Source organism: Aulonocara stuartgranti (genome assembly GCF_965226115.1).
Source record: "Aulonocara stuartgranti genome assembly, chromosome: 1".
NCBI lineage: Eukaryota > Metazoa > Chordata > Actinopteri > Cichliformes > Cichlidae > Aulonocara > Aulonocara stuartgranti.
The window spans coordinates 19,238,179-19,251,621 of NC_138939.1; the positions used below are offsets into that span (position 1 = coordinate 19,238,179).

At 41.1% G+C, this 13,443-nt stretch overlaps 1 protein-coding gene across 1 annotated transcript; it reads left to right on the forward strand.

Moving 5' to 3' along the window:
- The first annotated feature begins 1,126 nt into the window (after positions 1–1,126).
- On the forward strand, positions 1,127–8,231 carry atxn1l (ataxin 1-like). The gene is made up of 3 exons (XM_082521592.1): positions 1,127–1,246; positions 2,897–4,089; positions 4,671–8,231. Exons 2-3 carry the CDS (start codon positions 3,019–3,021, stop codon positions 6,123–6,125), a joined length of 2,526 nt encoding a protein of 841 aa, XP_082377718.1. The 5' UTR covers positions 1,127–1,246; positions 2,897–3,018; the 3' UTR covers positions 6,126–8,231.
- The last annotated feature ends 5,212 nt before the right edge of the window (positions 8,232–13,443 follow it).

The window sequence follows — 13,443 nt, forward strand, 5'->3', positions numbered from 1 at the left end:
TGCATATTTTTACTCTACAGTCACATGCCTTTTGTTTAACTCGAAGGTGGATTATCAACAAGGCAACACTTTCTGGTTTTCAGAACCTCCATGTTCGCTGTTTGTCAGTTCAGAGAATTTGCTCTTTTCATGTAAAAGCAAAGCCTTTGTTCATATTTTTTTTCAGTCAAATCAGCATCTGCAGAGGAGATGACACAAAAAAAAAAACTGCAGATCGTCATTTCAGGACAACAGGATTATGTACTGCTACTGTTTTTGAAATGAAACGGCTATTTTACTGCATCAAATGATTAAAGGTACCAAAACAAACGTATGAAGCATAAGCATTTAACTATTAATATACATAGGCTATAAAAATGACTAAAATTAATGGAGGGTTTCTGATGCTACAGAAAATATGAAGTTACTACCCAATTGTAAATTCTATTTGGTGCATGTCTTCAGCTCCCCCTGCTGTGTGACACTTCGTATTGTACATTTAATTAATTTATACCGAGGTTATTAGAGTTCACGACACCCAAATTAAATAGTAAGTGGGTATGAAAAAAACTGAAAATCCCAAAAACTAGACGTTACAAAAACATGTATTTATATAAATGACTGAAATAAGACACACCAGCATGCAGGAAATGTATTTAGTTTTTCTCAATTTGATCACATCTGTGAAAAATGGCTGGAATTGATTCACATGTTTACTGAGATTGGGATGTCTATATGACTGTAGATAAAATAGTATATTGTATACTATACCTGTTTTGACCCTGTCAGATTGTACCCCTTATAATATAACAATATAACGTCAGTCATATCTCTGTAAAAACTAAAGCTAAGGCAGACACTGATCAAAACAAAGCAATAGCAAACAAAATGAAATGAAAATAACTGATACTAATATCTATATGTGCAATAAAGTGAATGAACGCCATGTTTTTTGGCTTTGATGTGTTGTGTTATTGCTGTTATTTTGAAAAAACTGGAAAAAATCTGCCAGAAAAGCAATTGTGAGTATCTGTTCGCGCAGCATTAAAAGTAATATTATATTTTTCATGTGCAAGTAGGATAAAAACTTCGTTCTGCTGGTAGTAGTGCACGCCTAATCTAAGGGAGTAAACGTAGTGACGTCATTGTTGAGCGCCTCTGTTGGCCTTCGAAATGGGCTCGACTCCTGAGCCTTGATTACTTCAATTGTCCCCTCCGAATATCAACTTTTTAATAAAGAAACTCCTGTTCGCGATGACATTTGGAGGTATGTGTGCAGGTCGAGACGAAGCACGGGCGTTTATTAGAGGCTCCCCGCGCGCTGCCATCGTAGTTATGAGCTGATGTGAGTCGAGCAGGGCTGGAGTCAGTTCATTTAGCTTTAGCCGTGGGGCTAACTAGCCTGAACCTCTGGGCTGATGCACAGTGATAAATTATAGCGATAGGCGTCGTGGCCTCGTATAACATTAGCTACCATTTAAACTCGTCGGCTACGCTTGGTGTTGCACTGCGAAGTGTCACACTGTCACTTCTTTCTCCTTAAAAGTAGGAATTCTAGTAGCTAGCTAACTTTAGCTAAGTCAGCTAACGGTAAACAAATTTCCCTGGAGTGTAGCGATAACAGGAAGAAAACTCTTGACTTGTTACAGCATTAGTTGAAGAGATGTTTCTAGATGAAAATTCACATTGTTTCCCGTATAGTCATGCTGAAAGAAGTCTGGATTCTGGACTTTGATTTATTTATTTATTTTTAAATATAAGCTTTTTCAAATTAAGTGTGTGCTAAATTAGCAAATGTGCCTTTTAGGAGCTGTCCAAAAAAATCTGTCAGCATGTTTTAATCTCTTTAGAATGGGGTTGTGTTTGTATAGTAAACAAGCTGATATGCATTGCAACAGTTATATTTCCAACTTTATTACTACTCAAGTAGACATGGAACAGCTTGAATGTTTACTGGAGGGGGGCAGGGAGTGTGTGAATTGGATGTATTGCACTTAATTGCAGTGGTTTTATTGTATTAAAATGTGACTGTAAAAAGTAGTTAATATAAAAAAATGCTAAATTTTTGAAAATGGGGCATTAAATTACATTTTGTCTGTGTGTAATAAACAGTAATGAGTATTCATGTATTAGTACTATGTATGTATATATATGTCAAGCAGCGTAAGGGTTTGTTTTCCCAGTCAAATGGTTTATTTTTGCTTCTACAGATAGACATGATCAAAGATGATTAACAAAATTCTGCTCTTAGATCAGCATAGCTGTACCTTTCAAAGTGGACTAATTTTTGCCCATTTCTAGCTCCATATTTTCTTTTACGATTCTACTACAGTAACTTTGAATAATTCAAAGTTATGCTAACTGAACTTGTCAAACAGAGATAAGAGCAGAAAAATCTGTTTGAAATCAAGAGTTTTGGGTAGTCTGAAGCCTGAGATTTTTTTTGGTTGTACTCAAACTGATCCTTTTCTTTCACCTGAGATCAAGTACAATTACGCATACATTCAAAAACAGGCTCAAAAACTTTTTATTCAGACATTGTTTTATCATATTTTGCCGTTTTTACTTCCTGAATGCATTGCAAACCTGTACTGGGATTTTATTTATTTATTTTTTGTCTTCTGTGTTGAGCACATTGAGTTTGCATATAATAAATGTGCTATATAAATAAAATTGCCATTGCCACAGCAAATACCCTAACCTGGTTGTGTTTAATATGCACATTGTGACTTTACTAGTATATATGAATGACCAAAAAAAGGAAACCATAAGAGGTTTGCTTTAGTGCTTTCTTTCTGTGGTTGAGGGTAAACTAACACAACTTGTGGCCGACCATAAAGCCTAAAAATCAAAGTTTTAAGCACTGATGCAATGAGACAGTATTATGTGTCTTATTTTATTGTATTTTTCTTTTCAGGTAGTTTGGTAGATGAGGTGAACCAGGTGATTTCAGAACTGGTTCCTGTGCGGGCTGACTGGCTTGCAAGTTTCAGTTCCTGTGCAGTACAATAAAGCTACTGGCTTTGTCTGAGGATAGCAATGAAACCAGCTCAGGAGCGTAATCAGGAGTGCCTGCCTCCTAAGAAAAGGGATCTCCCAATAAGTAACAGCAGCAGTGGAGCTGGAGGGACAGTGGGAGGTGGGGTTCCAGTCGGAGGGGCTAACAGCGGAGCTGGCAGTGCTGCTGGTGGTATTGCAGAAGAGGAAGTGGTTTCCATCCAGAATTGTGGAGCCAGCAGTGAAACTCAGGGAGGGACCCCCTCTGGAGAGTGGCTGCGAGCTCAGCCAGGGCTTCATTATGGAGTGGATAATTCTGACAGCATACCGGCAGTGCCCGTTGACCAGTACAGTATGCTCTACAAAGTGGCCCTTCCATCTGCTACCTACTCACCTACCAGTTTACACCCAGTGTTAAGCCACATTTCTCCAGCCTATACTGTACACTCTCCCCTCCTGCAGCATCATCCTGGCATTCCCTATTCCCCTCTTGGTTATGCACAGATCCCTCATTCTTCTCTCCAGTTTGTCAGTTCCCCTTATGCAGCAGTACCTTACGCGCTCCCCCCTGGTTTTGTCCCAGGATCATTAATCTCTCCCTCAGGGACCATCCCGCAGCCCCATGCTGTGTCCCACCTTGTTCCCTACCCATCTGTCATACAAGAAGGTGTTGTTTCTCCACCTCCTCAGGCCCAGGTGGCTGCTCATACCTTTGCCAAAGTTGCAGCTTCCAGTGGTGTCCCACTGATGCTGCCCTCAGAGCAAGCTGCCCAGCAGCACCTTGGTACTGTTGGAGTCCTGCCTGCAACAGAGCTTAGCTCCCGAGTGATGCCCATCTTCTGCCACCCTCAGGGAGCAAGGGGTGCCACTGCTGTCAGAGACTGCCACAGTTCCCAGCAGGAGAATGAATTGGAGGTGAATGGAGGGGACAAAGAGCAGGGAGCCAGAGAGGTTGTACCAGACTCGGTCTACACTGCCAGAAATGCACGTCTACCACAGGTTGCATCCAGCTCAGCATCACAGGAGCACAGCCAAGACAAAGTCCTGCAGAACCGAAGACTGGAAGAGAGAAGTTCTCCTGGTCAGCGCAGCACTCCGGACAGTGACCTGGAGGTGAGACACACTGATGGCTTTCTAACGTACCCTCTAACAGTGAAATGGTGATTTAATGCCTCTTTACAAGTTAATGCACAAAGAATAAACCAAAGTTAACAGTTAAATAAGAAGAGCCAGGAGTGATATAAGACGGTGTGTGACATTGTTCCATGTTACAGCTTAAGTTTTGTGTTTTACATGTACACTGAAGGGAAGCGTCACCTGATGCAAAGAAAATCTCACATTTGAACATGGCAAGCAGAGCATGACCAATAGAGAACACTTGAAGGGTCTAGAAATGATGTCCATGCAGATCAAACCATTTTACAGCCTTTCTGTAAAAGAAGTCAGAGGGAGCTCTATGGTGTCTGTCTTTTCTGACATCAGTTAAAAAATAATAATTTTGTGGTTGTTGTCTGGCCTGAAATCTCTTGTTGGAGAGGTTGAAGATTTAGGAACTCAATAATTAAAAGCCACTCATATTTTACACATTTGGTTTCTTCAGGCTGCTGTGAGGAAGCGTACCAAAAGCCATTTTTAAGTTGTTCTGTGAAATTAAGTTGTTCAAATAACTACTCATTTATTTATTCAACTCTCAGGTGCAGCAGGTGGTTGGGCGTTTGGTTTCCTCTAACCAAAGTGGTATCGGAGCACGGAAAGAGGTCTCCTTTGCTCCCTTGAACCTCTCTCAGGGTGGCCACAGAGCCAGAGATGTCCACGGAGAGAGTCCAGGTGTAATTTCCAGCCGAACGGCGTATGCGGCGCAGAACGCGAGTTACAGTGATCACAGAGTCACCGCCCTCCAGCAGCAAGCAGGACAGCCAGGCCACGCTGTCATGCTTGCCAATGGGCAACCGGTACTTATTCCCTTGGAGTGTCATCCGCATCAGCAACCACAGCAACACTACCCGGGACAGGCTAATGATGCCTCAGCCAGCCATGCCTCTACCACACTGGCCTCCCCTAGCCCAAGCTTTAAAGCCTCTGATTCTTCAGCCAGAGTGTGCCTCTCTGAAAGGGTGGAGCCAATCACAGCTCAGCAGCAGCCTCTCCCGCAGCCTCCAGTCCAGCCTACAGCAGATGCGACTCAGGCCTTAACTTCAAGCCTTGCTCCCGCACCGGCTTCTTGCAACCCATCGCACTTCATGAAGGGGGCAATTATTCAGCTGGCTACTGGGGAGCTGAAGCGTGTGGAGGACCTGCAGACTCAGGATTTTGTGCGTAGCGCCGAAGTGAGCGGAGGGCTTAAAATCGACTCAAGCTTGGTGATGGACATCCGCGCCAGCCAGCAGAGACCCGGCCTGGTTTCACTTCATTTTACTGTGGGGGAGCAGCAGAGCAAAGTGACCATCGACGTGCCCCCGGAGCACCCCTTCTTTGTCTTTGGCCAGGGATGGTCATCTTGCAGCCCCGAACGCACGGCCCAGCTCTACGGCTTGGCCTGCCATCATCTACAAGTTGGTGACATGTGTGTGTCCATCACCCTGCAGCAGCAGCAGCAGCCACCGCTTCCTCCACAACAACAGAAGCAACCACAGCACCATCATTCACAAACGCAACAACAACAGAACCTGTCCAGGACTATAAGCAAAGCCAATGCTATATCAGGACCTGGTCACCAGCTAATGGGGCCTCCAGCCCCTCAGCAGTCACGGCCACCATCTCATTTCAGGTTGGACCGCATTCACAGAGAAAGACAGAAGGATGGAGAGAAAGATTTGGCCGATAAAGAGGAAGCCACACAGCTCGGGGCTGTAGGCCGCACTGAGTCGCCCATCAGACCAAGTAGGACCTCAGGAGAGCATCCAAGGAGCCAGAGCAGTTACCACTTGCACACAGAAGGCTCTGCTTTTGCAGAGGCAGGGATGGGAGCAATGCAGGCTGCAGTAGGTGCCTCACAGAGACGCTGGTCCTCGCCTGGCCTCCGAAGATACAGTATGAAGGGAGACGAAGGGCCACGCCCTCAGATAATCAGCTCCAGCCACACAAGGCCTTCTTTCATCCCACAGGAGGTCAAACTGTCCATTGAGGGGCGCTCTAATGCAGGGAAGTAGCATCACATTTGGTAGCAACTATAGATGAGACTGCCACAAGTAAGAATGAGTCTGACAAGGAGAGAAAGAGGGAAAAAAAGAGTGTGAATGTATCCTCAGAATGTTTGAGATTTTGCACACCTAAAATATACAAAAAAATGACCAGATCCTTGTCTGTCTGGTGAGAAGTTTGATTTTGTTCGAATGCCACTCAGCCAAAAGATGCAGACCTTTCGGTCTCTAGCCAGCTGAGTTCATGGCGACGGGGCGGGGCGGGGCATGAAAAGTGGAGCAGAAAGTATGTAGCTGAAGAAATGCCTACCATAGAGTCCTTATACGCTGCATTTCTCTTCCTCCCTCCCTCCTCCGTCTCCACTTCCTCTTAACCATACTTGGAGGTTTCCATTGCATTCAAATCACTCTAGCTTCCTTTTTGACCAGACCGTCTCTTCAGAAGAACACAGACTACAGAAAAATAATATACGTGTATCGCAGTGAAACTACCAACCCTGCAAGTCGTGATCTATTAAAAAGATCACCGCCAGGGATCTTTAATCTGCTTCACTGCTAAGATCCTATTTCTATGAAAAGCACCCCCCCCCCCCCCCCCCAAAAAAAAAAAAAAAAATAGAGTAGAATTGCAGACATCAGCAGCTCCTTTGGTGATGTTGGCACTGTTGATGCTTTCATCAGTGTATGTTACATTATGCTTCTCCTGCAGGAGTCTGAAACCTCTGCTGTCAGCAGAGATACTCTCTCCCCTCTCTCGTTTCTGCAAAGATCTCGTCTCAGGCCAAGTGTGGCATGTCCCACTTGTCTTACACTGAAATAGCGATAAATCAATCAGCTTGTTTGTTCAGCAATCAATTTCTCCTTCTCCAAAAGCCATTCACCATCATACTCTCAGATTTAGGTTGATGGCCCCAACGTAGATTTACAGAAATAATAAGCGATGTCACGCATTCCACTATTAACTTTCCCCCATGTAGGGAATCATTTTACTTCTCTCCTCACTTCCTCATCACCCAAACTGGTCGAGACAGATGGCCACGCCCCTCAGCTGGGTATTGTCAGGCTTCTTCTCGCTACTGTCACCAAGTCCTTGCTCATAGGAATTTGTTGCATGACCTTTTACATTAGTTAAATGATTTAATTTCCCTTCCAAAGTCATGGCCTCCTCTCCTCACTTTACCTCAGAGCTTTCACAACCAGACTGGGGAATTTAGTTTTCTCTTGTGAACTTTGTAATTAAGGAGGAGGCACCGCCTGGTCATCACTAAAGCCACCTGTGGGAATGAGCCAGCAAGTTGTTTCCCTTTTTGCTTCGCTGGCTGCACTGCCACCTACAGCCCAGGAGTCCGGAGTTGGAGGGTGTAGTAGTTTTTTGTGTATATGAGTGGGGCCGTGATGTTCTAAACTTGACTTGCTCAGTAACCAGATTAAAGCAATAGTTATTTTTATGCTATGTGGCTTTACTGATCCGTATTGCCCTCTCCCAGGAACTTCTTGTGGGGTGTGGTAAATCTCGATAAATGTGCAGTGTGAGATCTCACCCTCTCATCCCTTGACTCTTAAAGGCGATGCACTCTTTTTAATGCTCATTTTCATTAATTTAGCAATCCTGCACAAACAAAGCCTTTGGAAACTTTCTCAAGAAGTCATTGTCCAAACATGGATTTTTCACTTCACTGATATTTTTTAATTTTTTTTTAATGGATTTACTGAAGTGCACATCCAAGAGATGCCCGGCTCTAATGAAATCACAATCATCATCAACTTCTTTTTTTTACCTTTTAAAGTGTACGTTTTGCATTGATACTAGGCTGTCTTTATTCCAGTGGTTCCTAAGATTGTCTTGTGTTGCACATAGCAGATGTCACATTTATTTCATACTGACCTTTAAATAGGAATCACAGTACAGTAGTTTATTTTTTTAATGAAGGGAATAGGTTTAAAGTATTGTTGTTGGGGTTTTGTGGCGAGAGGAAAAAAAACTGACTTGCGTTTCTAAATCTGTTTACAAATTAGCCGACATAAATGCTGCAGTTTCTTCCTTTTGTCTTTCTTACAGGAGAAAAAAAAAAGAATCAAAAAAGGGTGTAATTAAAAATAAGTGCAATTAGACCATACATAAAATCGTAGTCAGACGACATTCCTCATTCAGACATTCCCATCAAAAAGTACTTCTTTTGCCATAGATATCTGGACTTACCTTTGGCAAGTTAGGAATATTTCATGTATCTTTTAAATTCGACGTGCTCTGACAGCAGCATCAGTTGTGTGGTTGTTATTGTCATGTGTGCTGTTATGGACTAGTTTGTTTGTGAGGTCCAGACACTGTTGTGTGTTTCCCTTATATCCTCGTGATTCACTGAACTTCTATCAGCAGATAGAAGGGGTCATGAGATTGAGCCTGAGCAGTTTTAAAGGATGGGTTCACATTTTTCTTTCTCTCACGCACACATATTACTTATTCCTCCTATCCATTCTTGCTTGTATAAAGATTCCCTCTCAAAGCTACAGCGGTCTTTCAATGCAGTGTTGTGGAATAGTAATATTGGGCTTCAGGAGTCATATGGCAAAGTCGCACATTAAAATAACTTTTAGACGTTTAAAATGTAACAGTCGTGCCATATCTATAAAAATAATACTTTAGTTTATTGCGTGTGCAGTTTCTTTCCAAAAAGTATTAACAATTGTAGGGATGTGGAAAACAAAATCTGTAACTATAACTGTTAGACAGTTATTTGATATTTTCAAGTGTGTATTAATAATATGTCAGTATTTCTTTTCTTTCTTTAAAAAAAAAAAATCATGGTTATCCTAACACCCGCATATCATGCTTGTTGGAGATACACATTGTGATTTGTGAAAGTCAGACTCCTGAAGACGCCAAGTTGTGGAGAATGATGAAAGAGTGAGACTGTGGGTGCACGCGGTAGAGATGAGCGTCTTCTAAAGAGTGCTGGGGCTCAGCCTTTAGAGACAGGGTGAGGAGTTTGGTTTTTTAGAAAGGGCACAGAGTAGAGCTGCTACTCATCGACGCTGAAAGGACGAAGTTCAGGTTGTTCGGACATGTGGTCAAGATGTCTCCTGCATTCTTGGTAAGGTCCAGGTGTGTCCTACTCGGAAAACCCTTACTGTCCTTCCAGAAGAGCTGGCCATGGAGAGCCAAGTCTGGATGTCTCTGTTTCGCCTGCTGCCCTCACATCCCACTTAAATGTCAGTGTAGGCCTGAAATGAACCTTTTTACAGCCGGTGTGGACAGGAGGAAAGATTTCAACTAATAACTGTCAAACTTGATATGGACAGGTTAGTCAAACTAGCAAACATGTGAACCCAGACTTTTTTTTTTTTTATATCTGATCATCTGATTGGAGTTTTTCATCCTGTAAGCAATATACACAATACCTGAAAACATTTCACGTAGTCTTCTCTATGCAGTAACCTCAGTATTGTACCCTTCATTGTCTTAACTCTGAAGCAGCGGGGCAGGTCGGCGGATGCAGTCGTTCCACGCTGATTTTTGCTTTAAATTACTCTTCTAATAGGAATCTAAGCAGTGTTTTGCTTTACCACTTTGTATTTTATGCTCAGTGATTCTCATCGATGTTTATTGTCCTGCGACGCCACACACTTTGCCAAATAGCAATGCATTCGTCCTGCATTACCATGGCGCGATTGCTGCTTCTGCATTATGTGTAAGGTCAGGATTAAATTGACGACATTTAAATGGTGCGAGCAGTGCCACCTGTGACTTTTTTCTTTTCCCCCTCTGCTTTTGGGAAGTATCCACTCAAATAAAGATGTCTAATGATCCACATCACTGATCGTCTGTTGCTGTAAGTAATTGCACTAAATGTCCTCCTTTACAGTGTTTGAAATCTGTTGGTAGTTTTAAGAGTTTCAAAATGTAAAGCACACAAAAAAATCACGGAGAAATCACAGGTTGTGCGTTTCTGTAGATAGCTGTATTTTTTGTATAGATAGCTTCGATGATGCTTGTCGTTAATGCCTTAAATTCTGCTTTGTACAATATGTGAAATTGAAACGATGCTCCAGGTAGGCTCAGCGTCCCAGTTTCAGGTTGAATAAGAGTGAATCAGAAATGACAAACATTCATATTTAGATGTCTCAAAGGTTGACTGTGGGCTTTCTTTGGGACATGAACTCTGCAACGTTTTGGTTTGGTTTCATTTTTCTTTTTAAACACATTTCTTATTCCGTTTTTAATAGATTCTTTAGGCTCATATTTAACATTCAGATCCTTTATTTTTTTTTTCCAGTATGTGGGAATGGAAAGGAGGCTTTTCTCTGCACTTTTTTTGTACACAAGACAGCAAAAGGAGGGCAATCTATTAATTCCTCACATGCATAGACAGATGCACAGTTGTTTTTATTGTTGTTGCACAGAATTTGTAGGGTTTTTTTTTTTTCTTTCCTCCTTAGAAATTAATGGGTGGTGTTTGGTGTTTTGTGCTCTGACAGTCTGAACAGCAGAGGCGGGTTTGGATAAGTGAGAAAGGCTGCATAAAGCCAAAACTTTTCTATCGGTGGTAATGTGACTATTTTTTTTTCTCTTCAATGTTTTGTGGCGTTGCTCGATGGGATTTCTATGTGAACTACTTCCAGTTGATCCAGTATTGCAAAGGTGAATTTAGGACGGTTTTGGTGCCGCTGATGTCGAATTAAATCAGGAGAAATGAGAACGGTTAAAAGTTTTAAAAAGTCTGTGTATTTTCAGATATGACTTTGTACTATTTTTTTTTTCCTTCTGCACACGGTGACACTGCTTTTTATGTGACGCATAACTAAAAACAAAACAAAAAACAGCATCTTTTTAAATGCCTAAATCTGCAAAAATATATGCAATTATGTAAATGTAACATTCAATCCTCAAGTATAATCCAGGTTGTATGAACTTTGTATAGTGAGTTTTAATATCGTATGGCCGTACCAATATGTATTGATCTTAATCAGAAGCCTTAGAGTTGTCGACCCAAAGTGCTCCCTTAGAATATCCTACACCTACCTGACTTTAACTAAGCATTACTATCTCTATTTTGTTGCGTTTTTATTTGTATCCTTTTTGAATAAAATAGATTTGTACTGTATATTTGTACCTCTCTGTGAACTACTTAGAGCGGTTTTTTTGTTTGTTTGTTTTGATTTGTTTTGCTGTTTTAATTCTATGTACTTTAAGGACACAAAGATATTGTATTTTTATTGTTACAGCTAACTTGGAGACATTGCATTTATCATGTTTGTTAAGTAAACACAATATAATATATATATATATAAATATATATACAAATATAAATATAAACAATTATCCAACTTGTGTGCTGTGATTCTTAGTCCTGTTGTGCATTTATTATTTTAGAGAAACTGGTGGCTTCAGTTTCTTTATTGTAGGTTCTATACACCTACAATAGTATATAAAAGATCTTCTCAGGATTATACGGTGTATATAATATATATATATAGTCCTTTTGGTGAAAAAATGCTTTTAATTATAGTTGTGGTCAGAGGTTTACACGCACTCATCCCATCATGGCCATGAATGTTATGGTAACTCGTGGCTTTTTTTTTTTTAAACTGTTCTTTTTTCAGAGCATACAGCTTTCATGACCAGCTTTAAGAAGTGGGTGCACACTGGTTCTACACAAGCTACACCCACTTTAGAGGGAGGTTATTTTATCTACTTTATATTTTGCTGCTTGTGAATAACCCATTTTACAAGTTGATTGTCACATCTTGACCTGTAATGTATAGCTGGTAAATATAGTAGTATACAATAAGAGCTGCTGAACAAAAGTGCTCATGTCACATTGTTACACAGTGTTAGTGTAACCCGTTCATGCGTTACGCCTGTTGTTCTGCGTTGTGTTCTGGCGTGAAAGTAAGAGGCAGGAGACAGTACTGAGTCTTTGGCTCTTTACTGCACATCTGCAACACAGAAATATGCGTTCGATCTGTGTGTGTCATGCGACTGCCAGTACACCTCTCCTCCAGCCATGCTGAAAGGAGCTGAGCCTGCAGCTTCATTAATGTACATTAATGTAATGAATCAAATACAACAAATTGTTTTAAAACATTAACTTAAGCTCTCAAAAACAAAAAGCACAAAATAAATAATATGTCACTGAAAAAACATCAAAACAACTTATAAGAACAATAAATGAAAGACTGCATCTCCAAAACATAAGAACATCTCCATACCTGCAACACAGAAATATGCGTTCGATCTGTGTGTGTCATGCGACTGCCAGTACACCTCTCCTCCGGCCATGCTGAAAGGAGCTGTGACCGGGGCACACATGCACGCGCCTACGTCACCACGCAGCGCACACATGCACATGAACGCACACAGACTCGGATCACACAGGTAGGAGAGTGAGATGCAAAAATGACATATTTAATCCAAAAAAAGAAAGTGTTTTGGGTGAAATTCACAAGTATTTAACACATATGTTACATTAGCTTAGTTTTATATGTGTTATAAGCCAAATTGTATAAAATGTATCAATTTACTTTCAGTAAATGGAAACATTCAGAAGATACACGTCTGTACACAGCTGTCCAAAGTAAAATGCACACAGGTAACCCTATTATGTAATCTAGTTATTTGGGATTTGAGCGCATTTGGTACTTGCACTGGTTACCTCACATAGTATATCACAATAGGTCCTGAAATTTGTTTCTCCTTTTATTATGTCTGTTATTTTGCAGGACATTTCTTGTTTGTGTTTCATCATTTCCTGATGGTCTTGGGGAGTATATCATAGCTGGCTATTTTGATGTCGGTGTCAACTACTACCCTGTCCACCATAATGTTTATGAATTTCAGTCTAAGCGTGCATGGTGCCCACTAAAGTCCTGAGTTGTTATGAGGATACGTGCGTAGACCTACATTTTTTAAGTTTGGCACTCAGTGATGATCTCACTCTGTGCTTAAAGTTTAAGCTATTAACCTTTACAACTATTAGCACTTACAGACAATTTAGAATTGCCAATTAACCCAGTGTATCTAAAAATAGGGGTCAGGTTCTCCTGGGAGGACAAAGCCACTTCAGCTAAAACAATGAATGACCAGGGTGGTAATGCAGCGAGTTTAAGTTGAACTAATGATTCATGTATAAACACAATTTGCAGGTGAGATTGTGCTTTTACTTTAGTTTGATTCTTGAAACCTAAATGCTTCCCCTTGTTAATGATTAATGAAGACAATGGGCTGCAGGGGCTCAAGGTTTGGAAACAACAGAACTGATCTTATGCAGTGCTTTGTAGGAAAAAAAAAAAACAATGCAAAAAATGTAAACAATGCTGCAAACCAACA

Excerpts from the sequence above, each read along its gene's own strand:
- atxn1l (XM_082521592.1), top strand. The coding sequence starts at position 3,019 with ATGAAACCAGCTCAGGAGCGTAATCAGGAGTGCCTGCCTCCTAAGAAA. Across the intron at positions 4,090-4,670 it reads CTCCGGACAGTGACCTGGAG|GTGCAGCAGGTGGTTGGGCG; the intron begins GTGAGACACACT and ends TTCAACTCTCAG.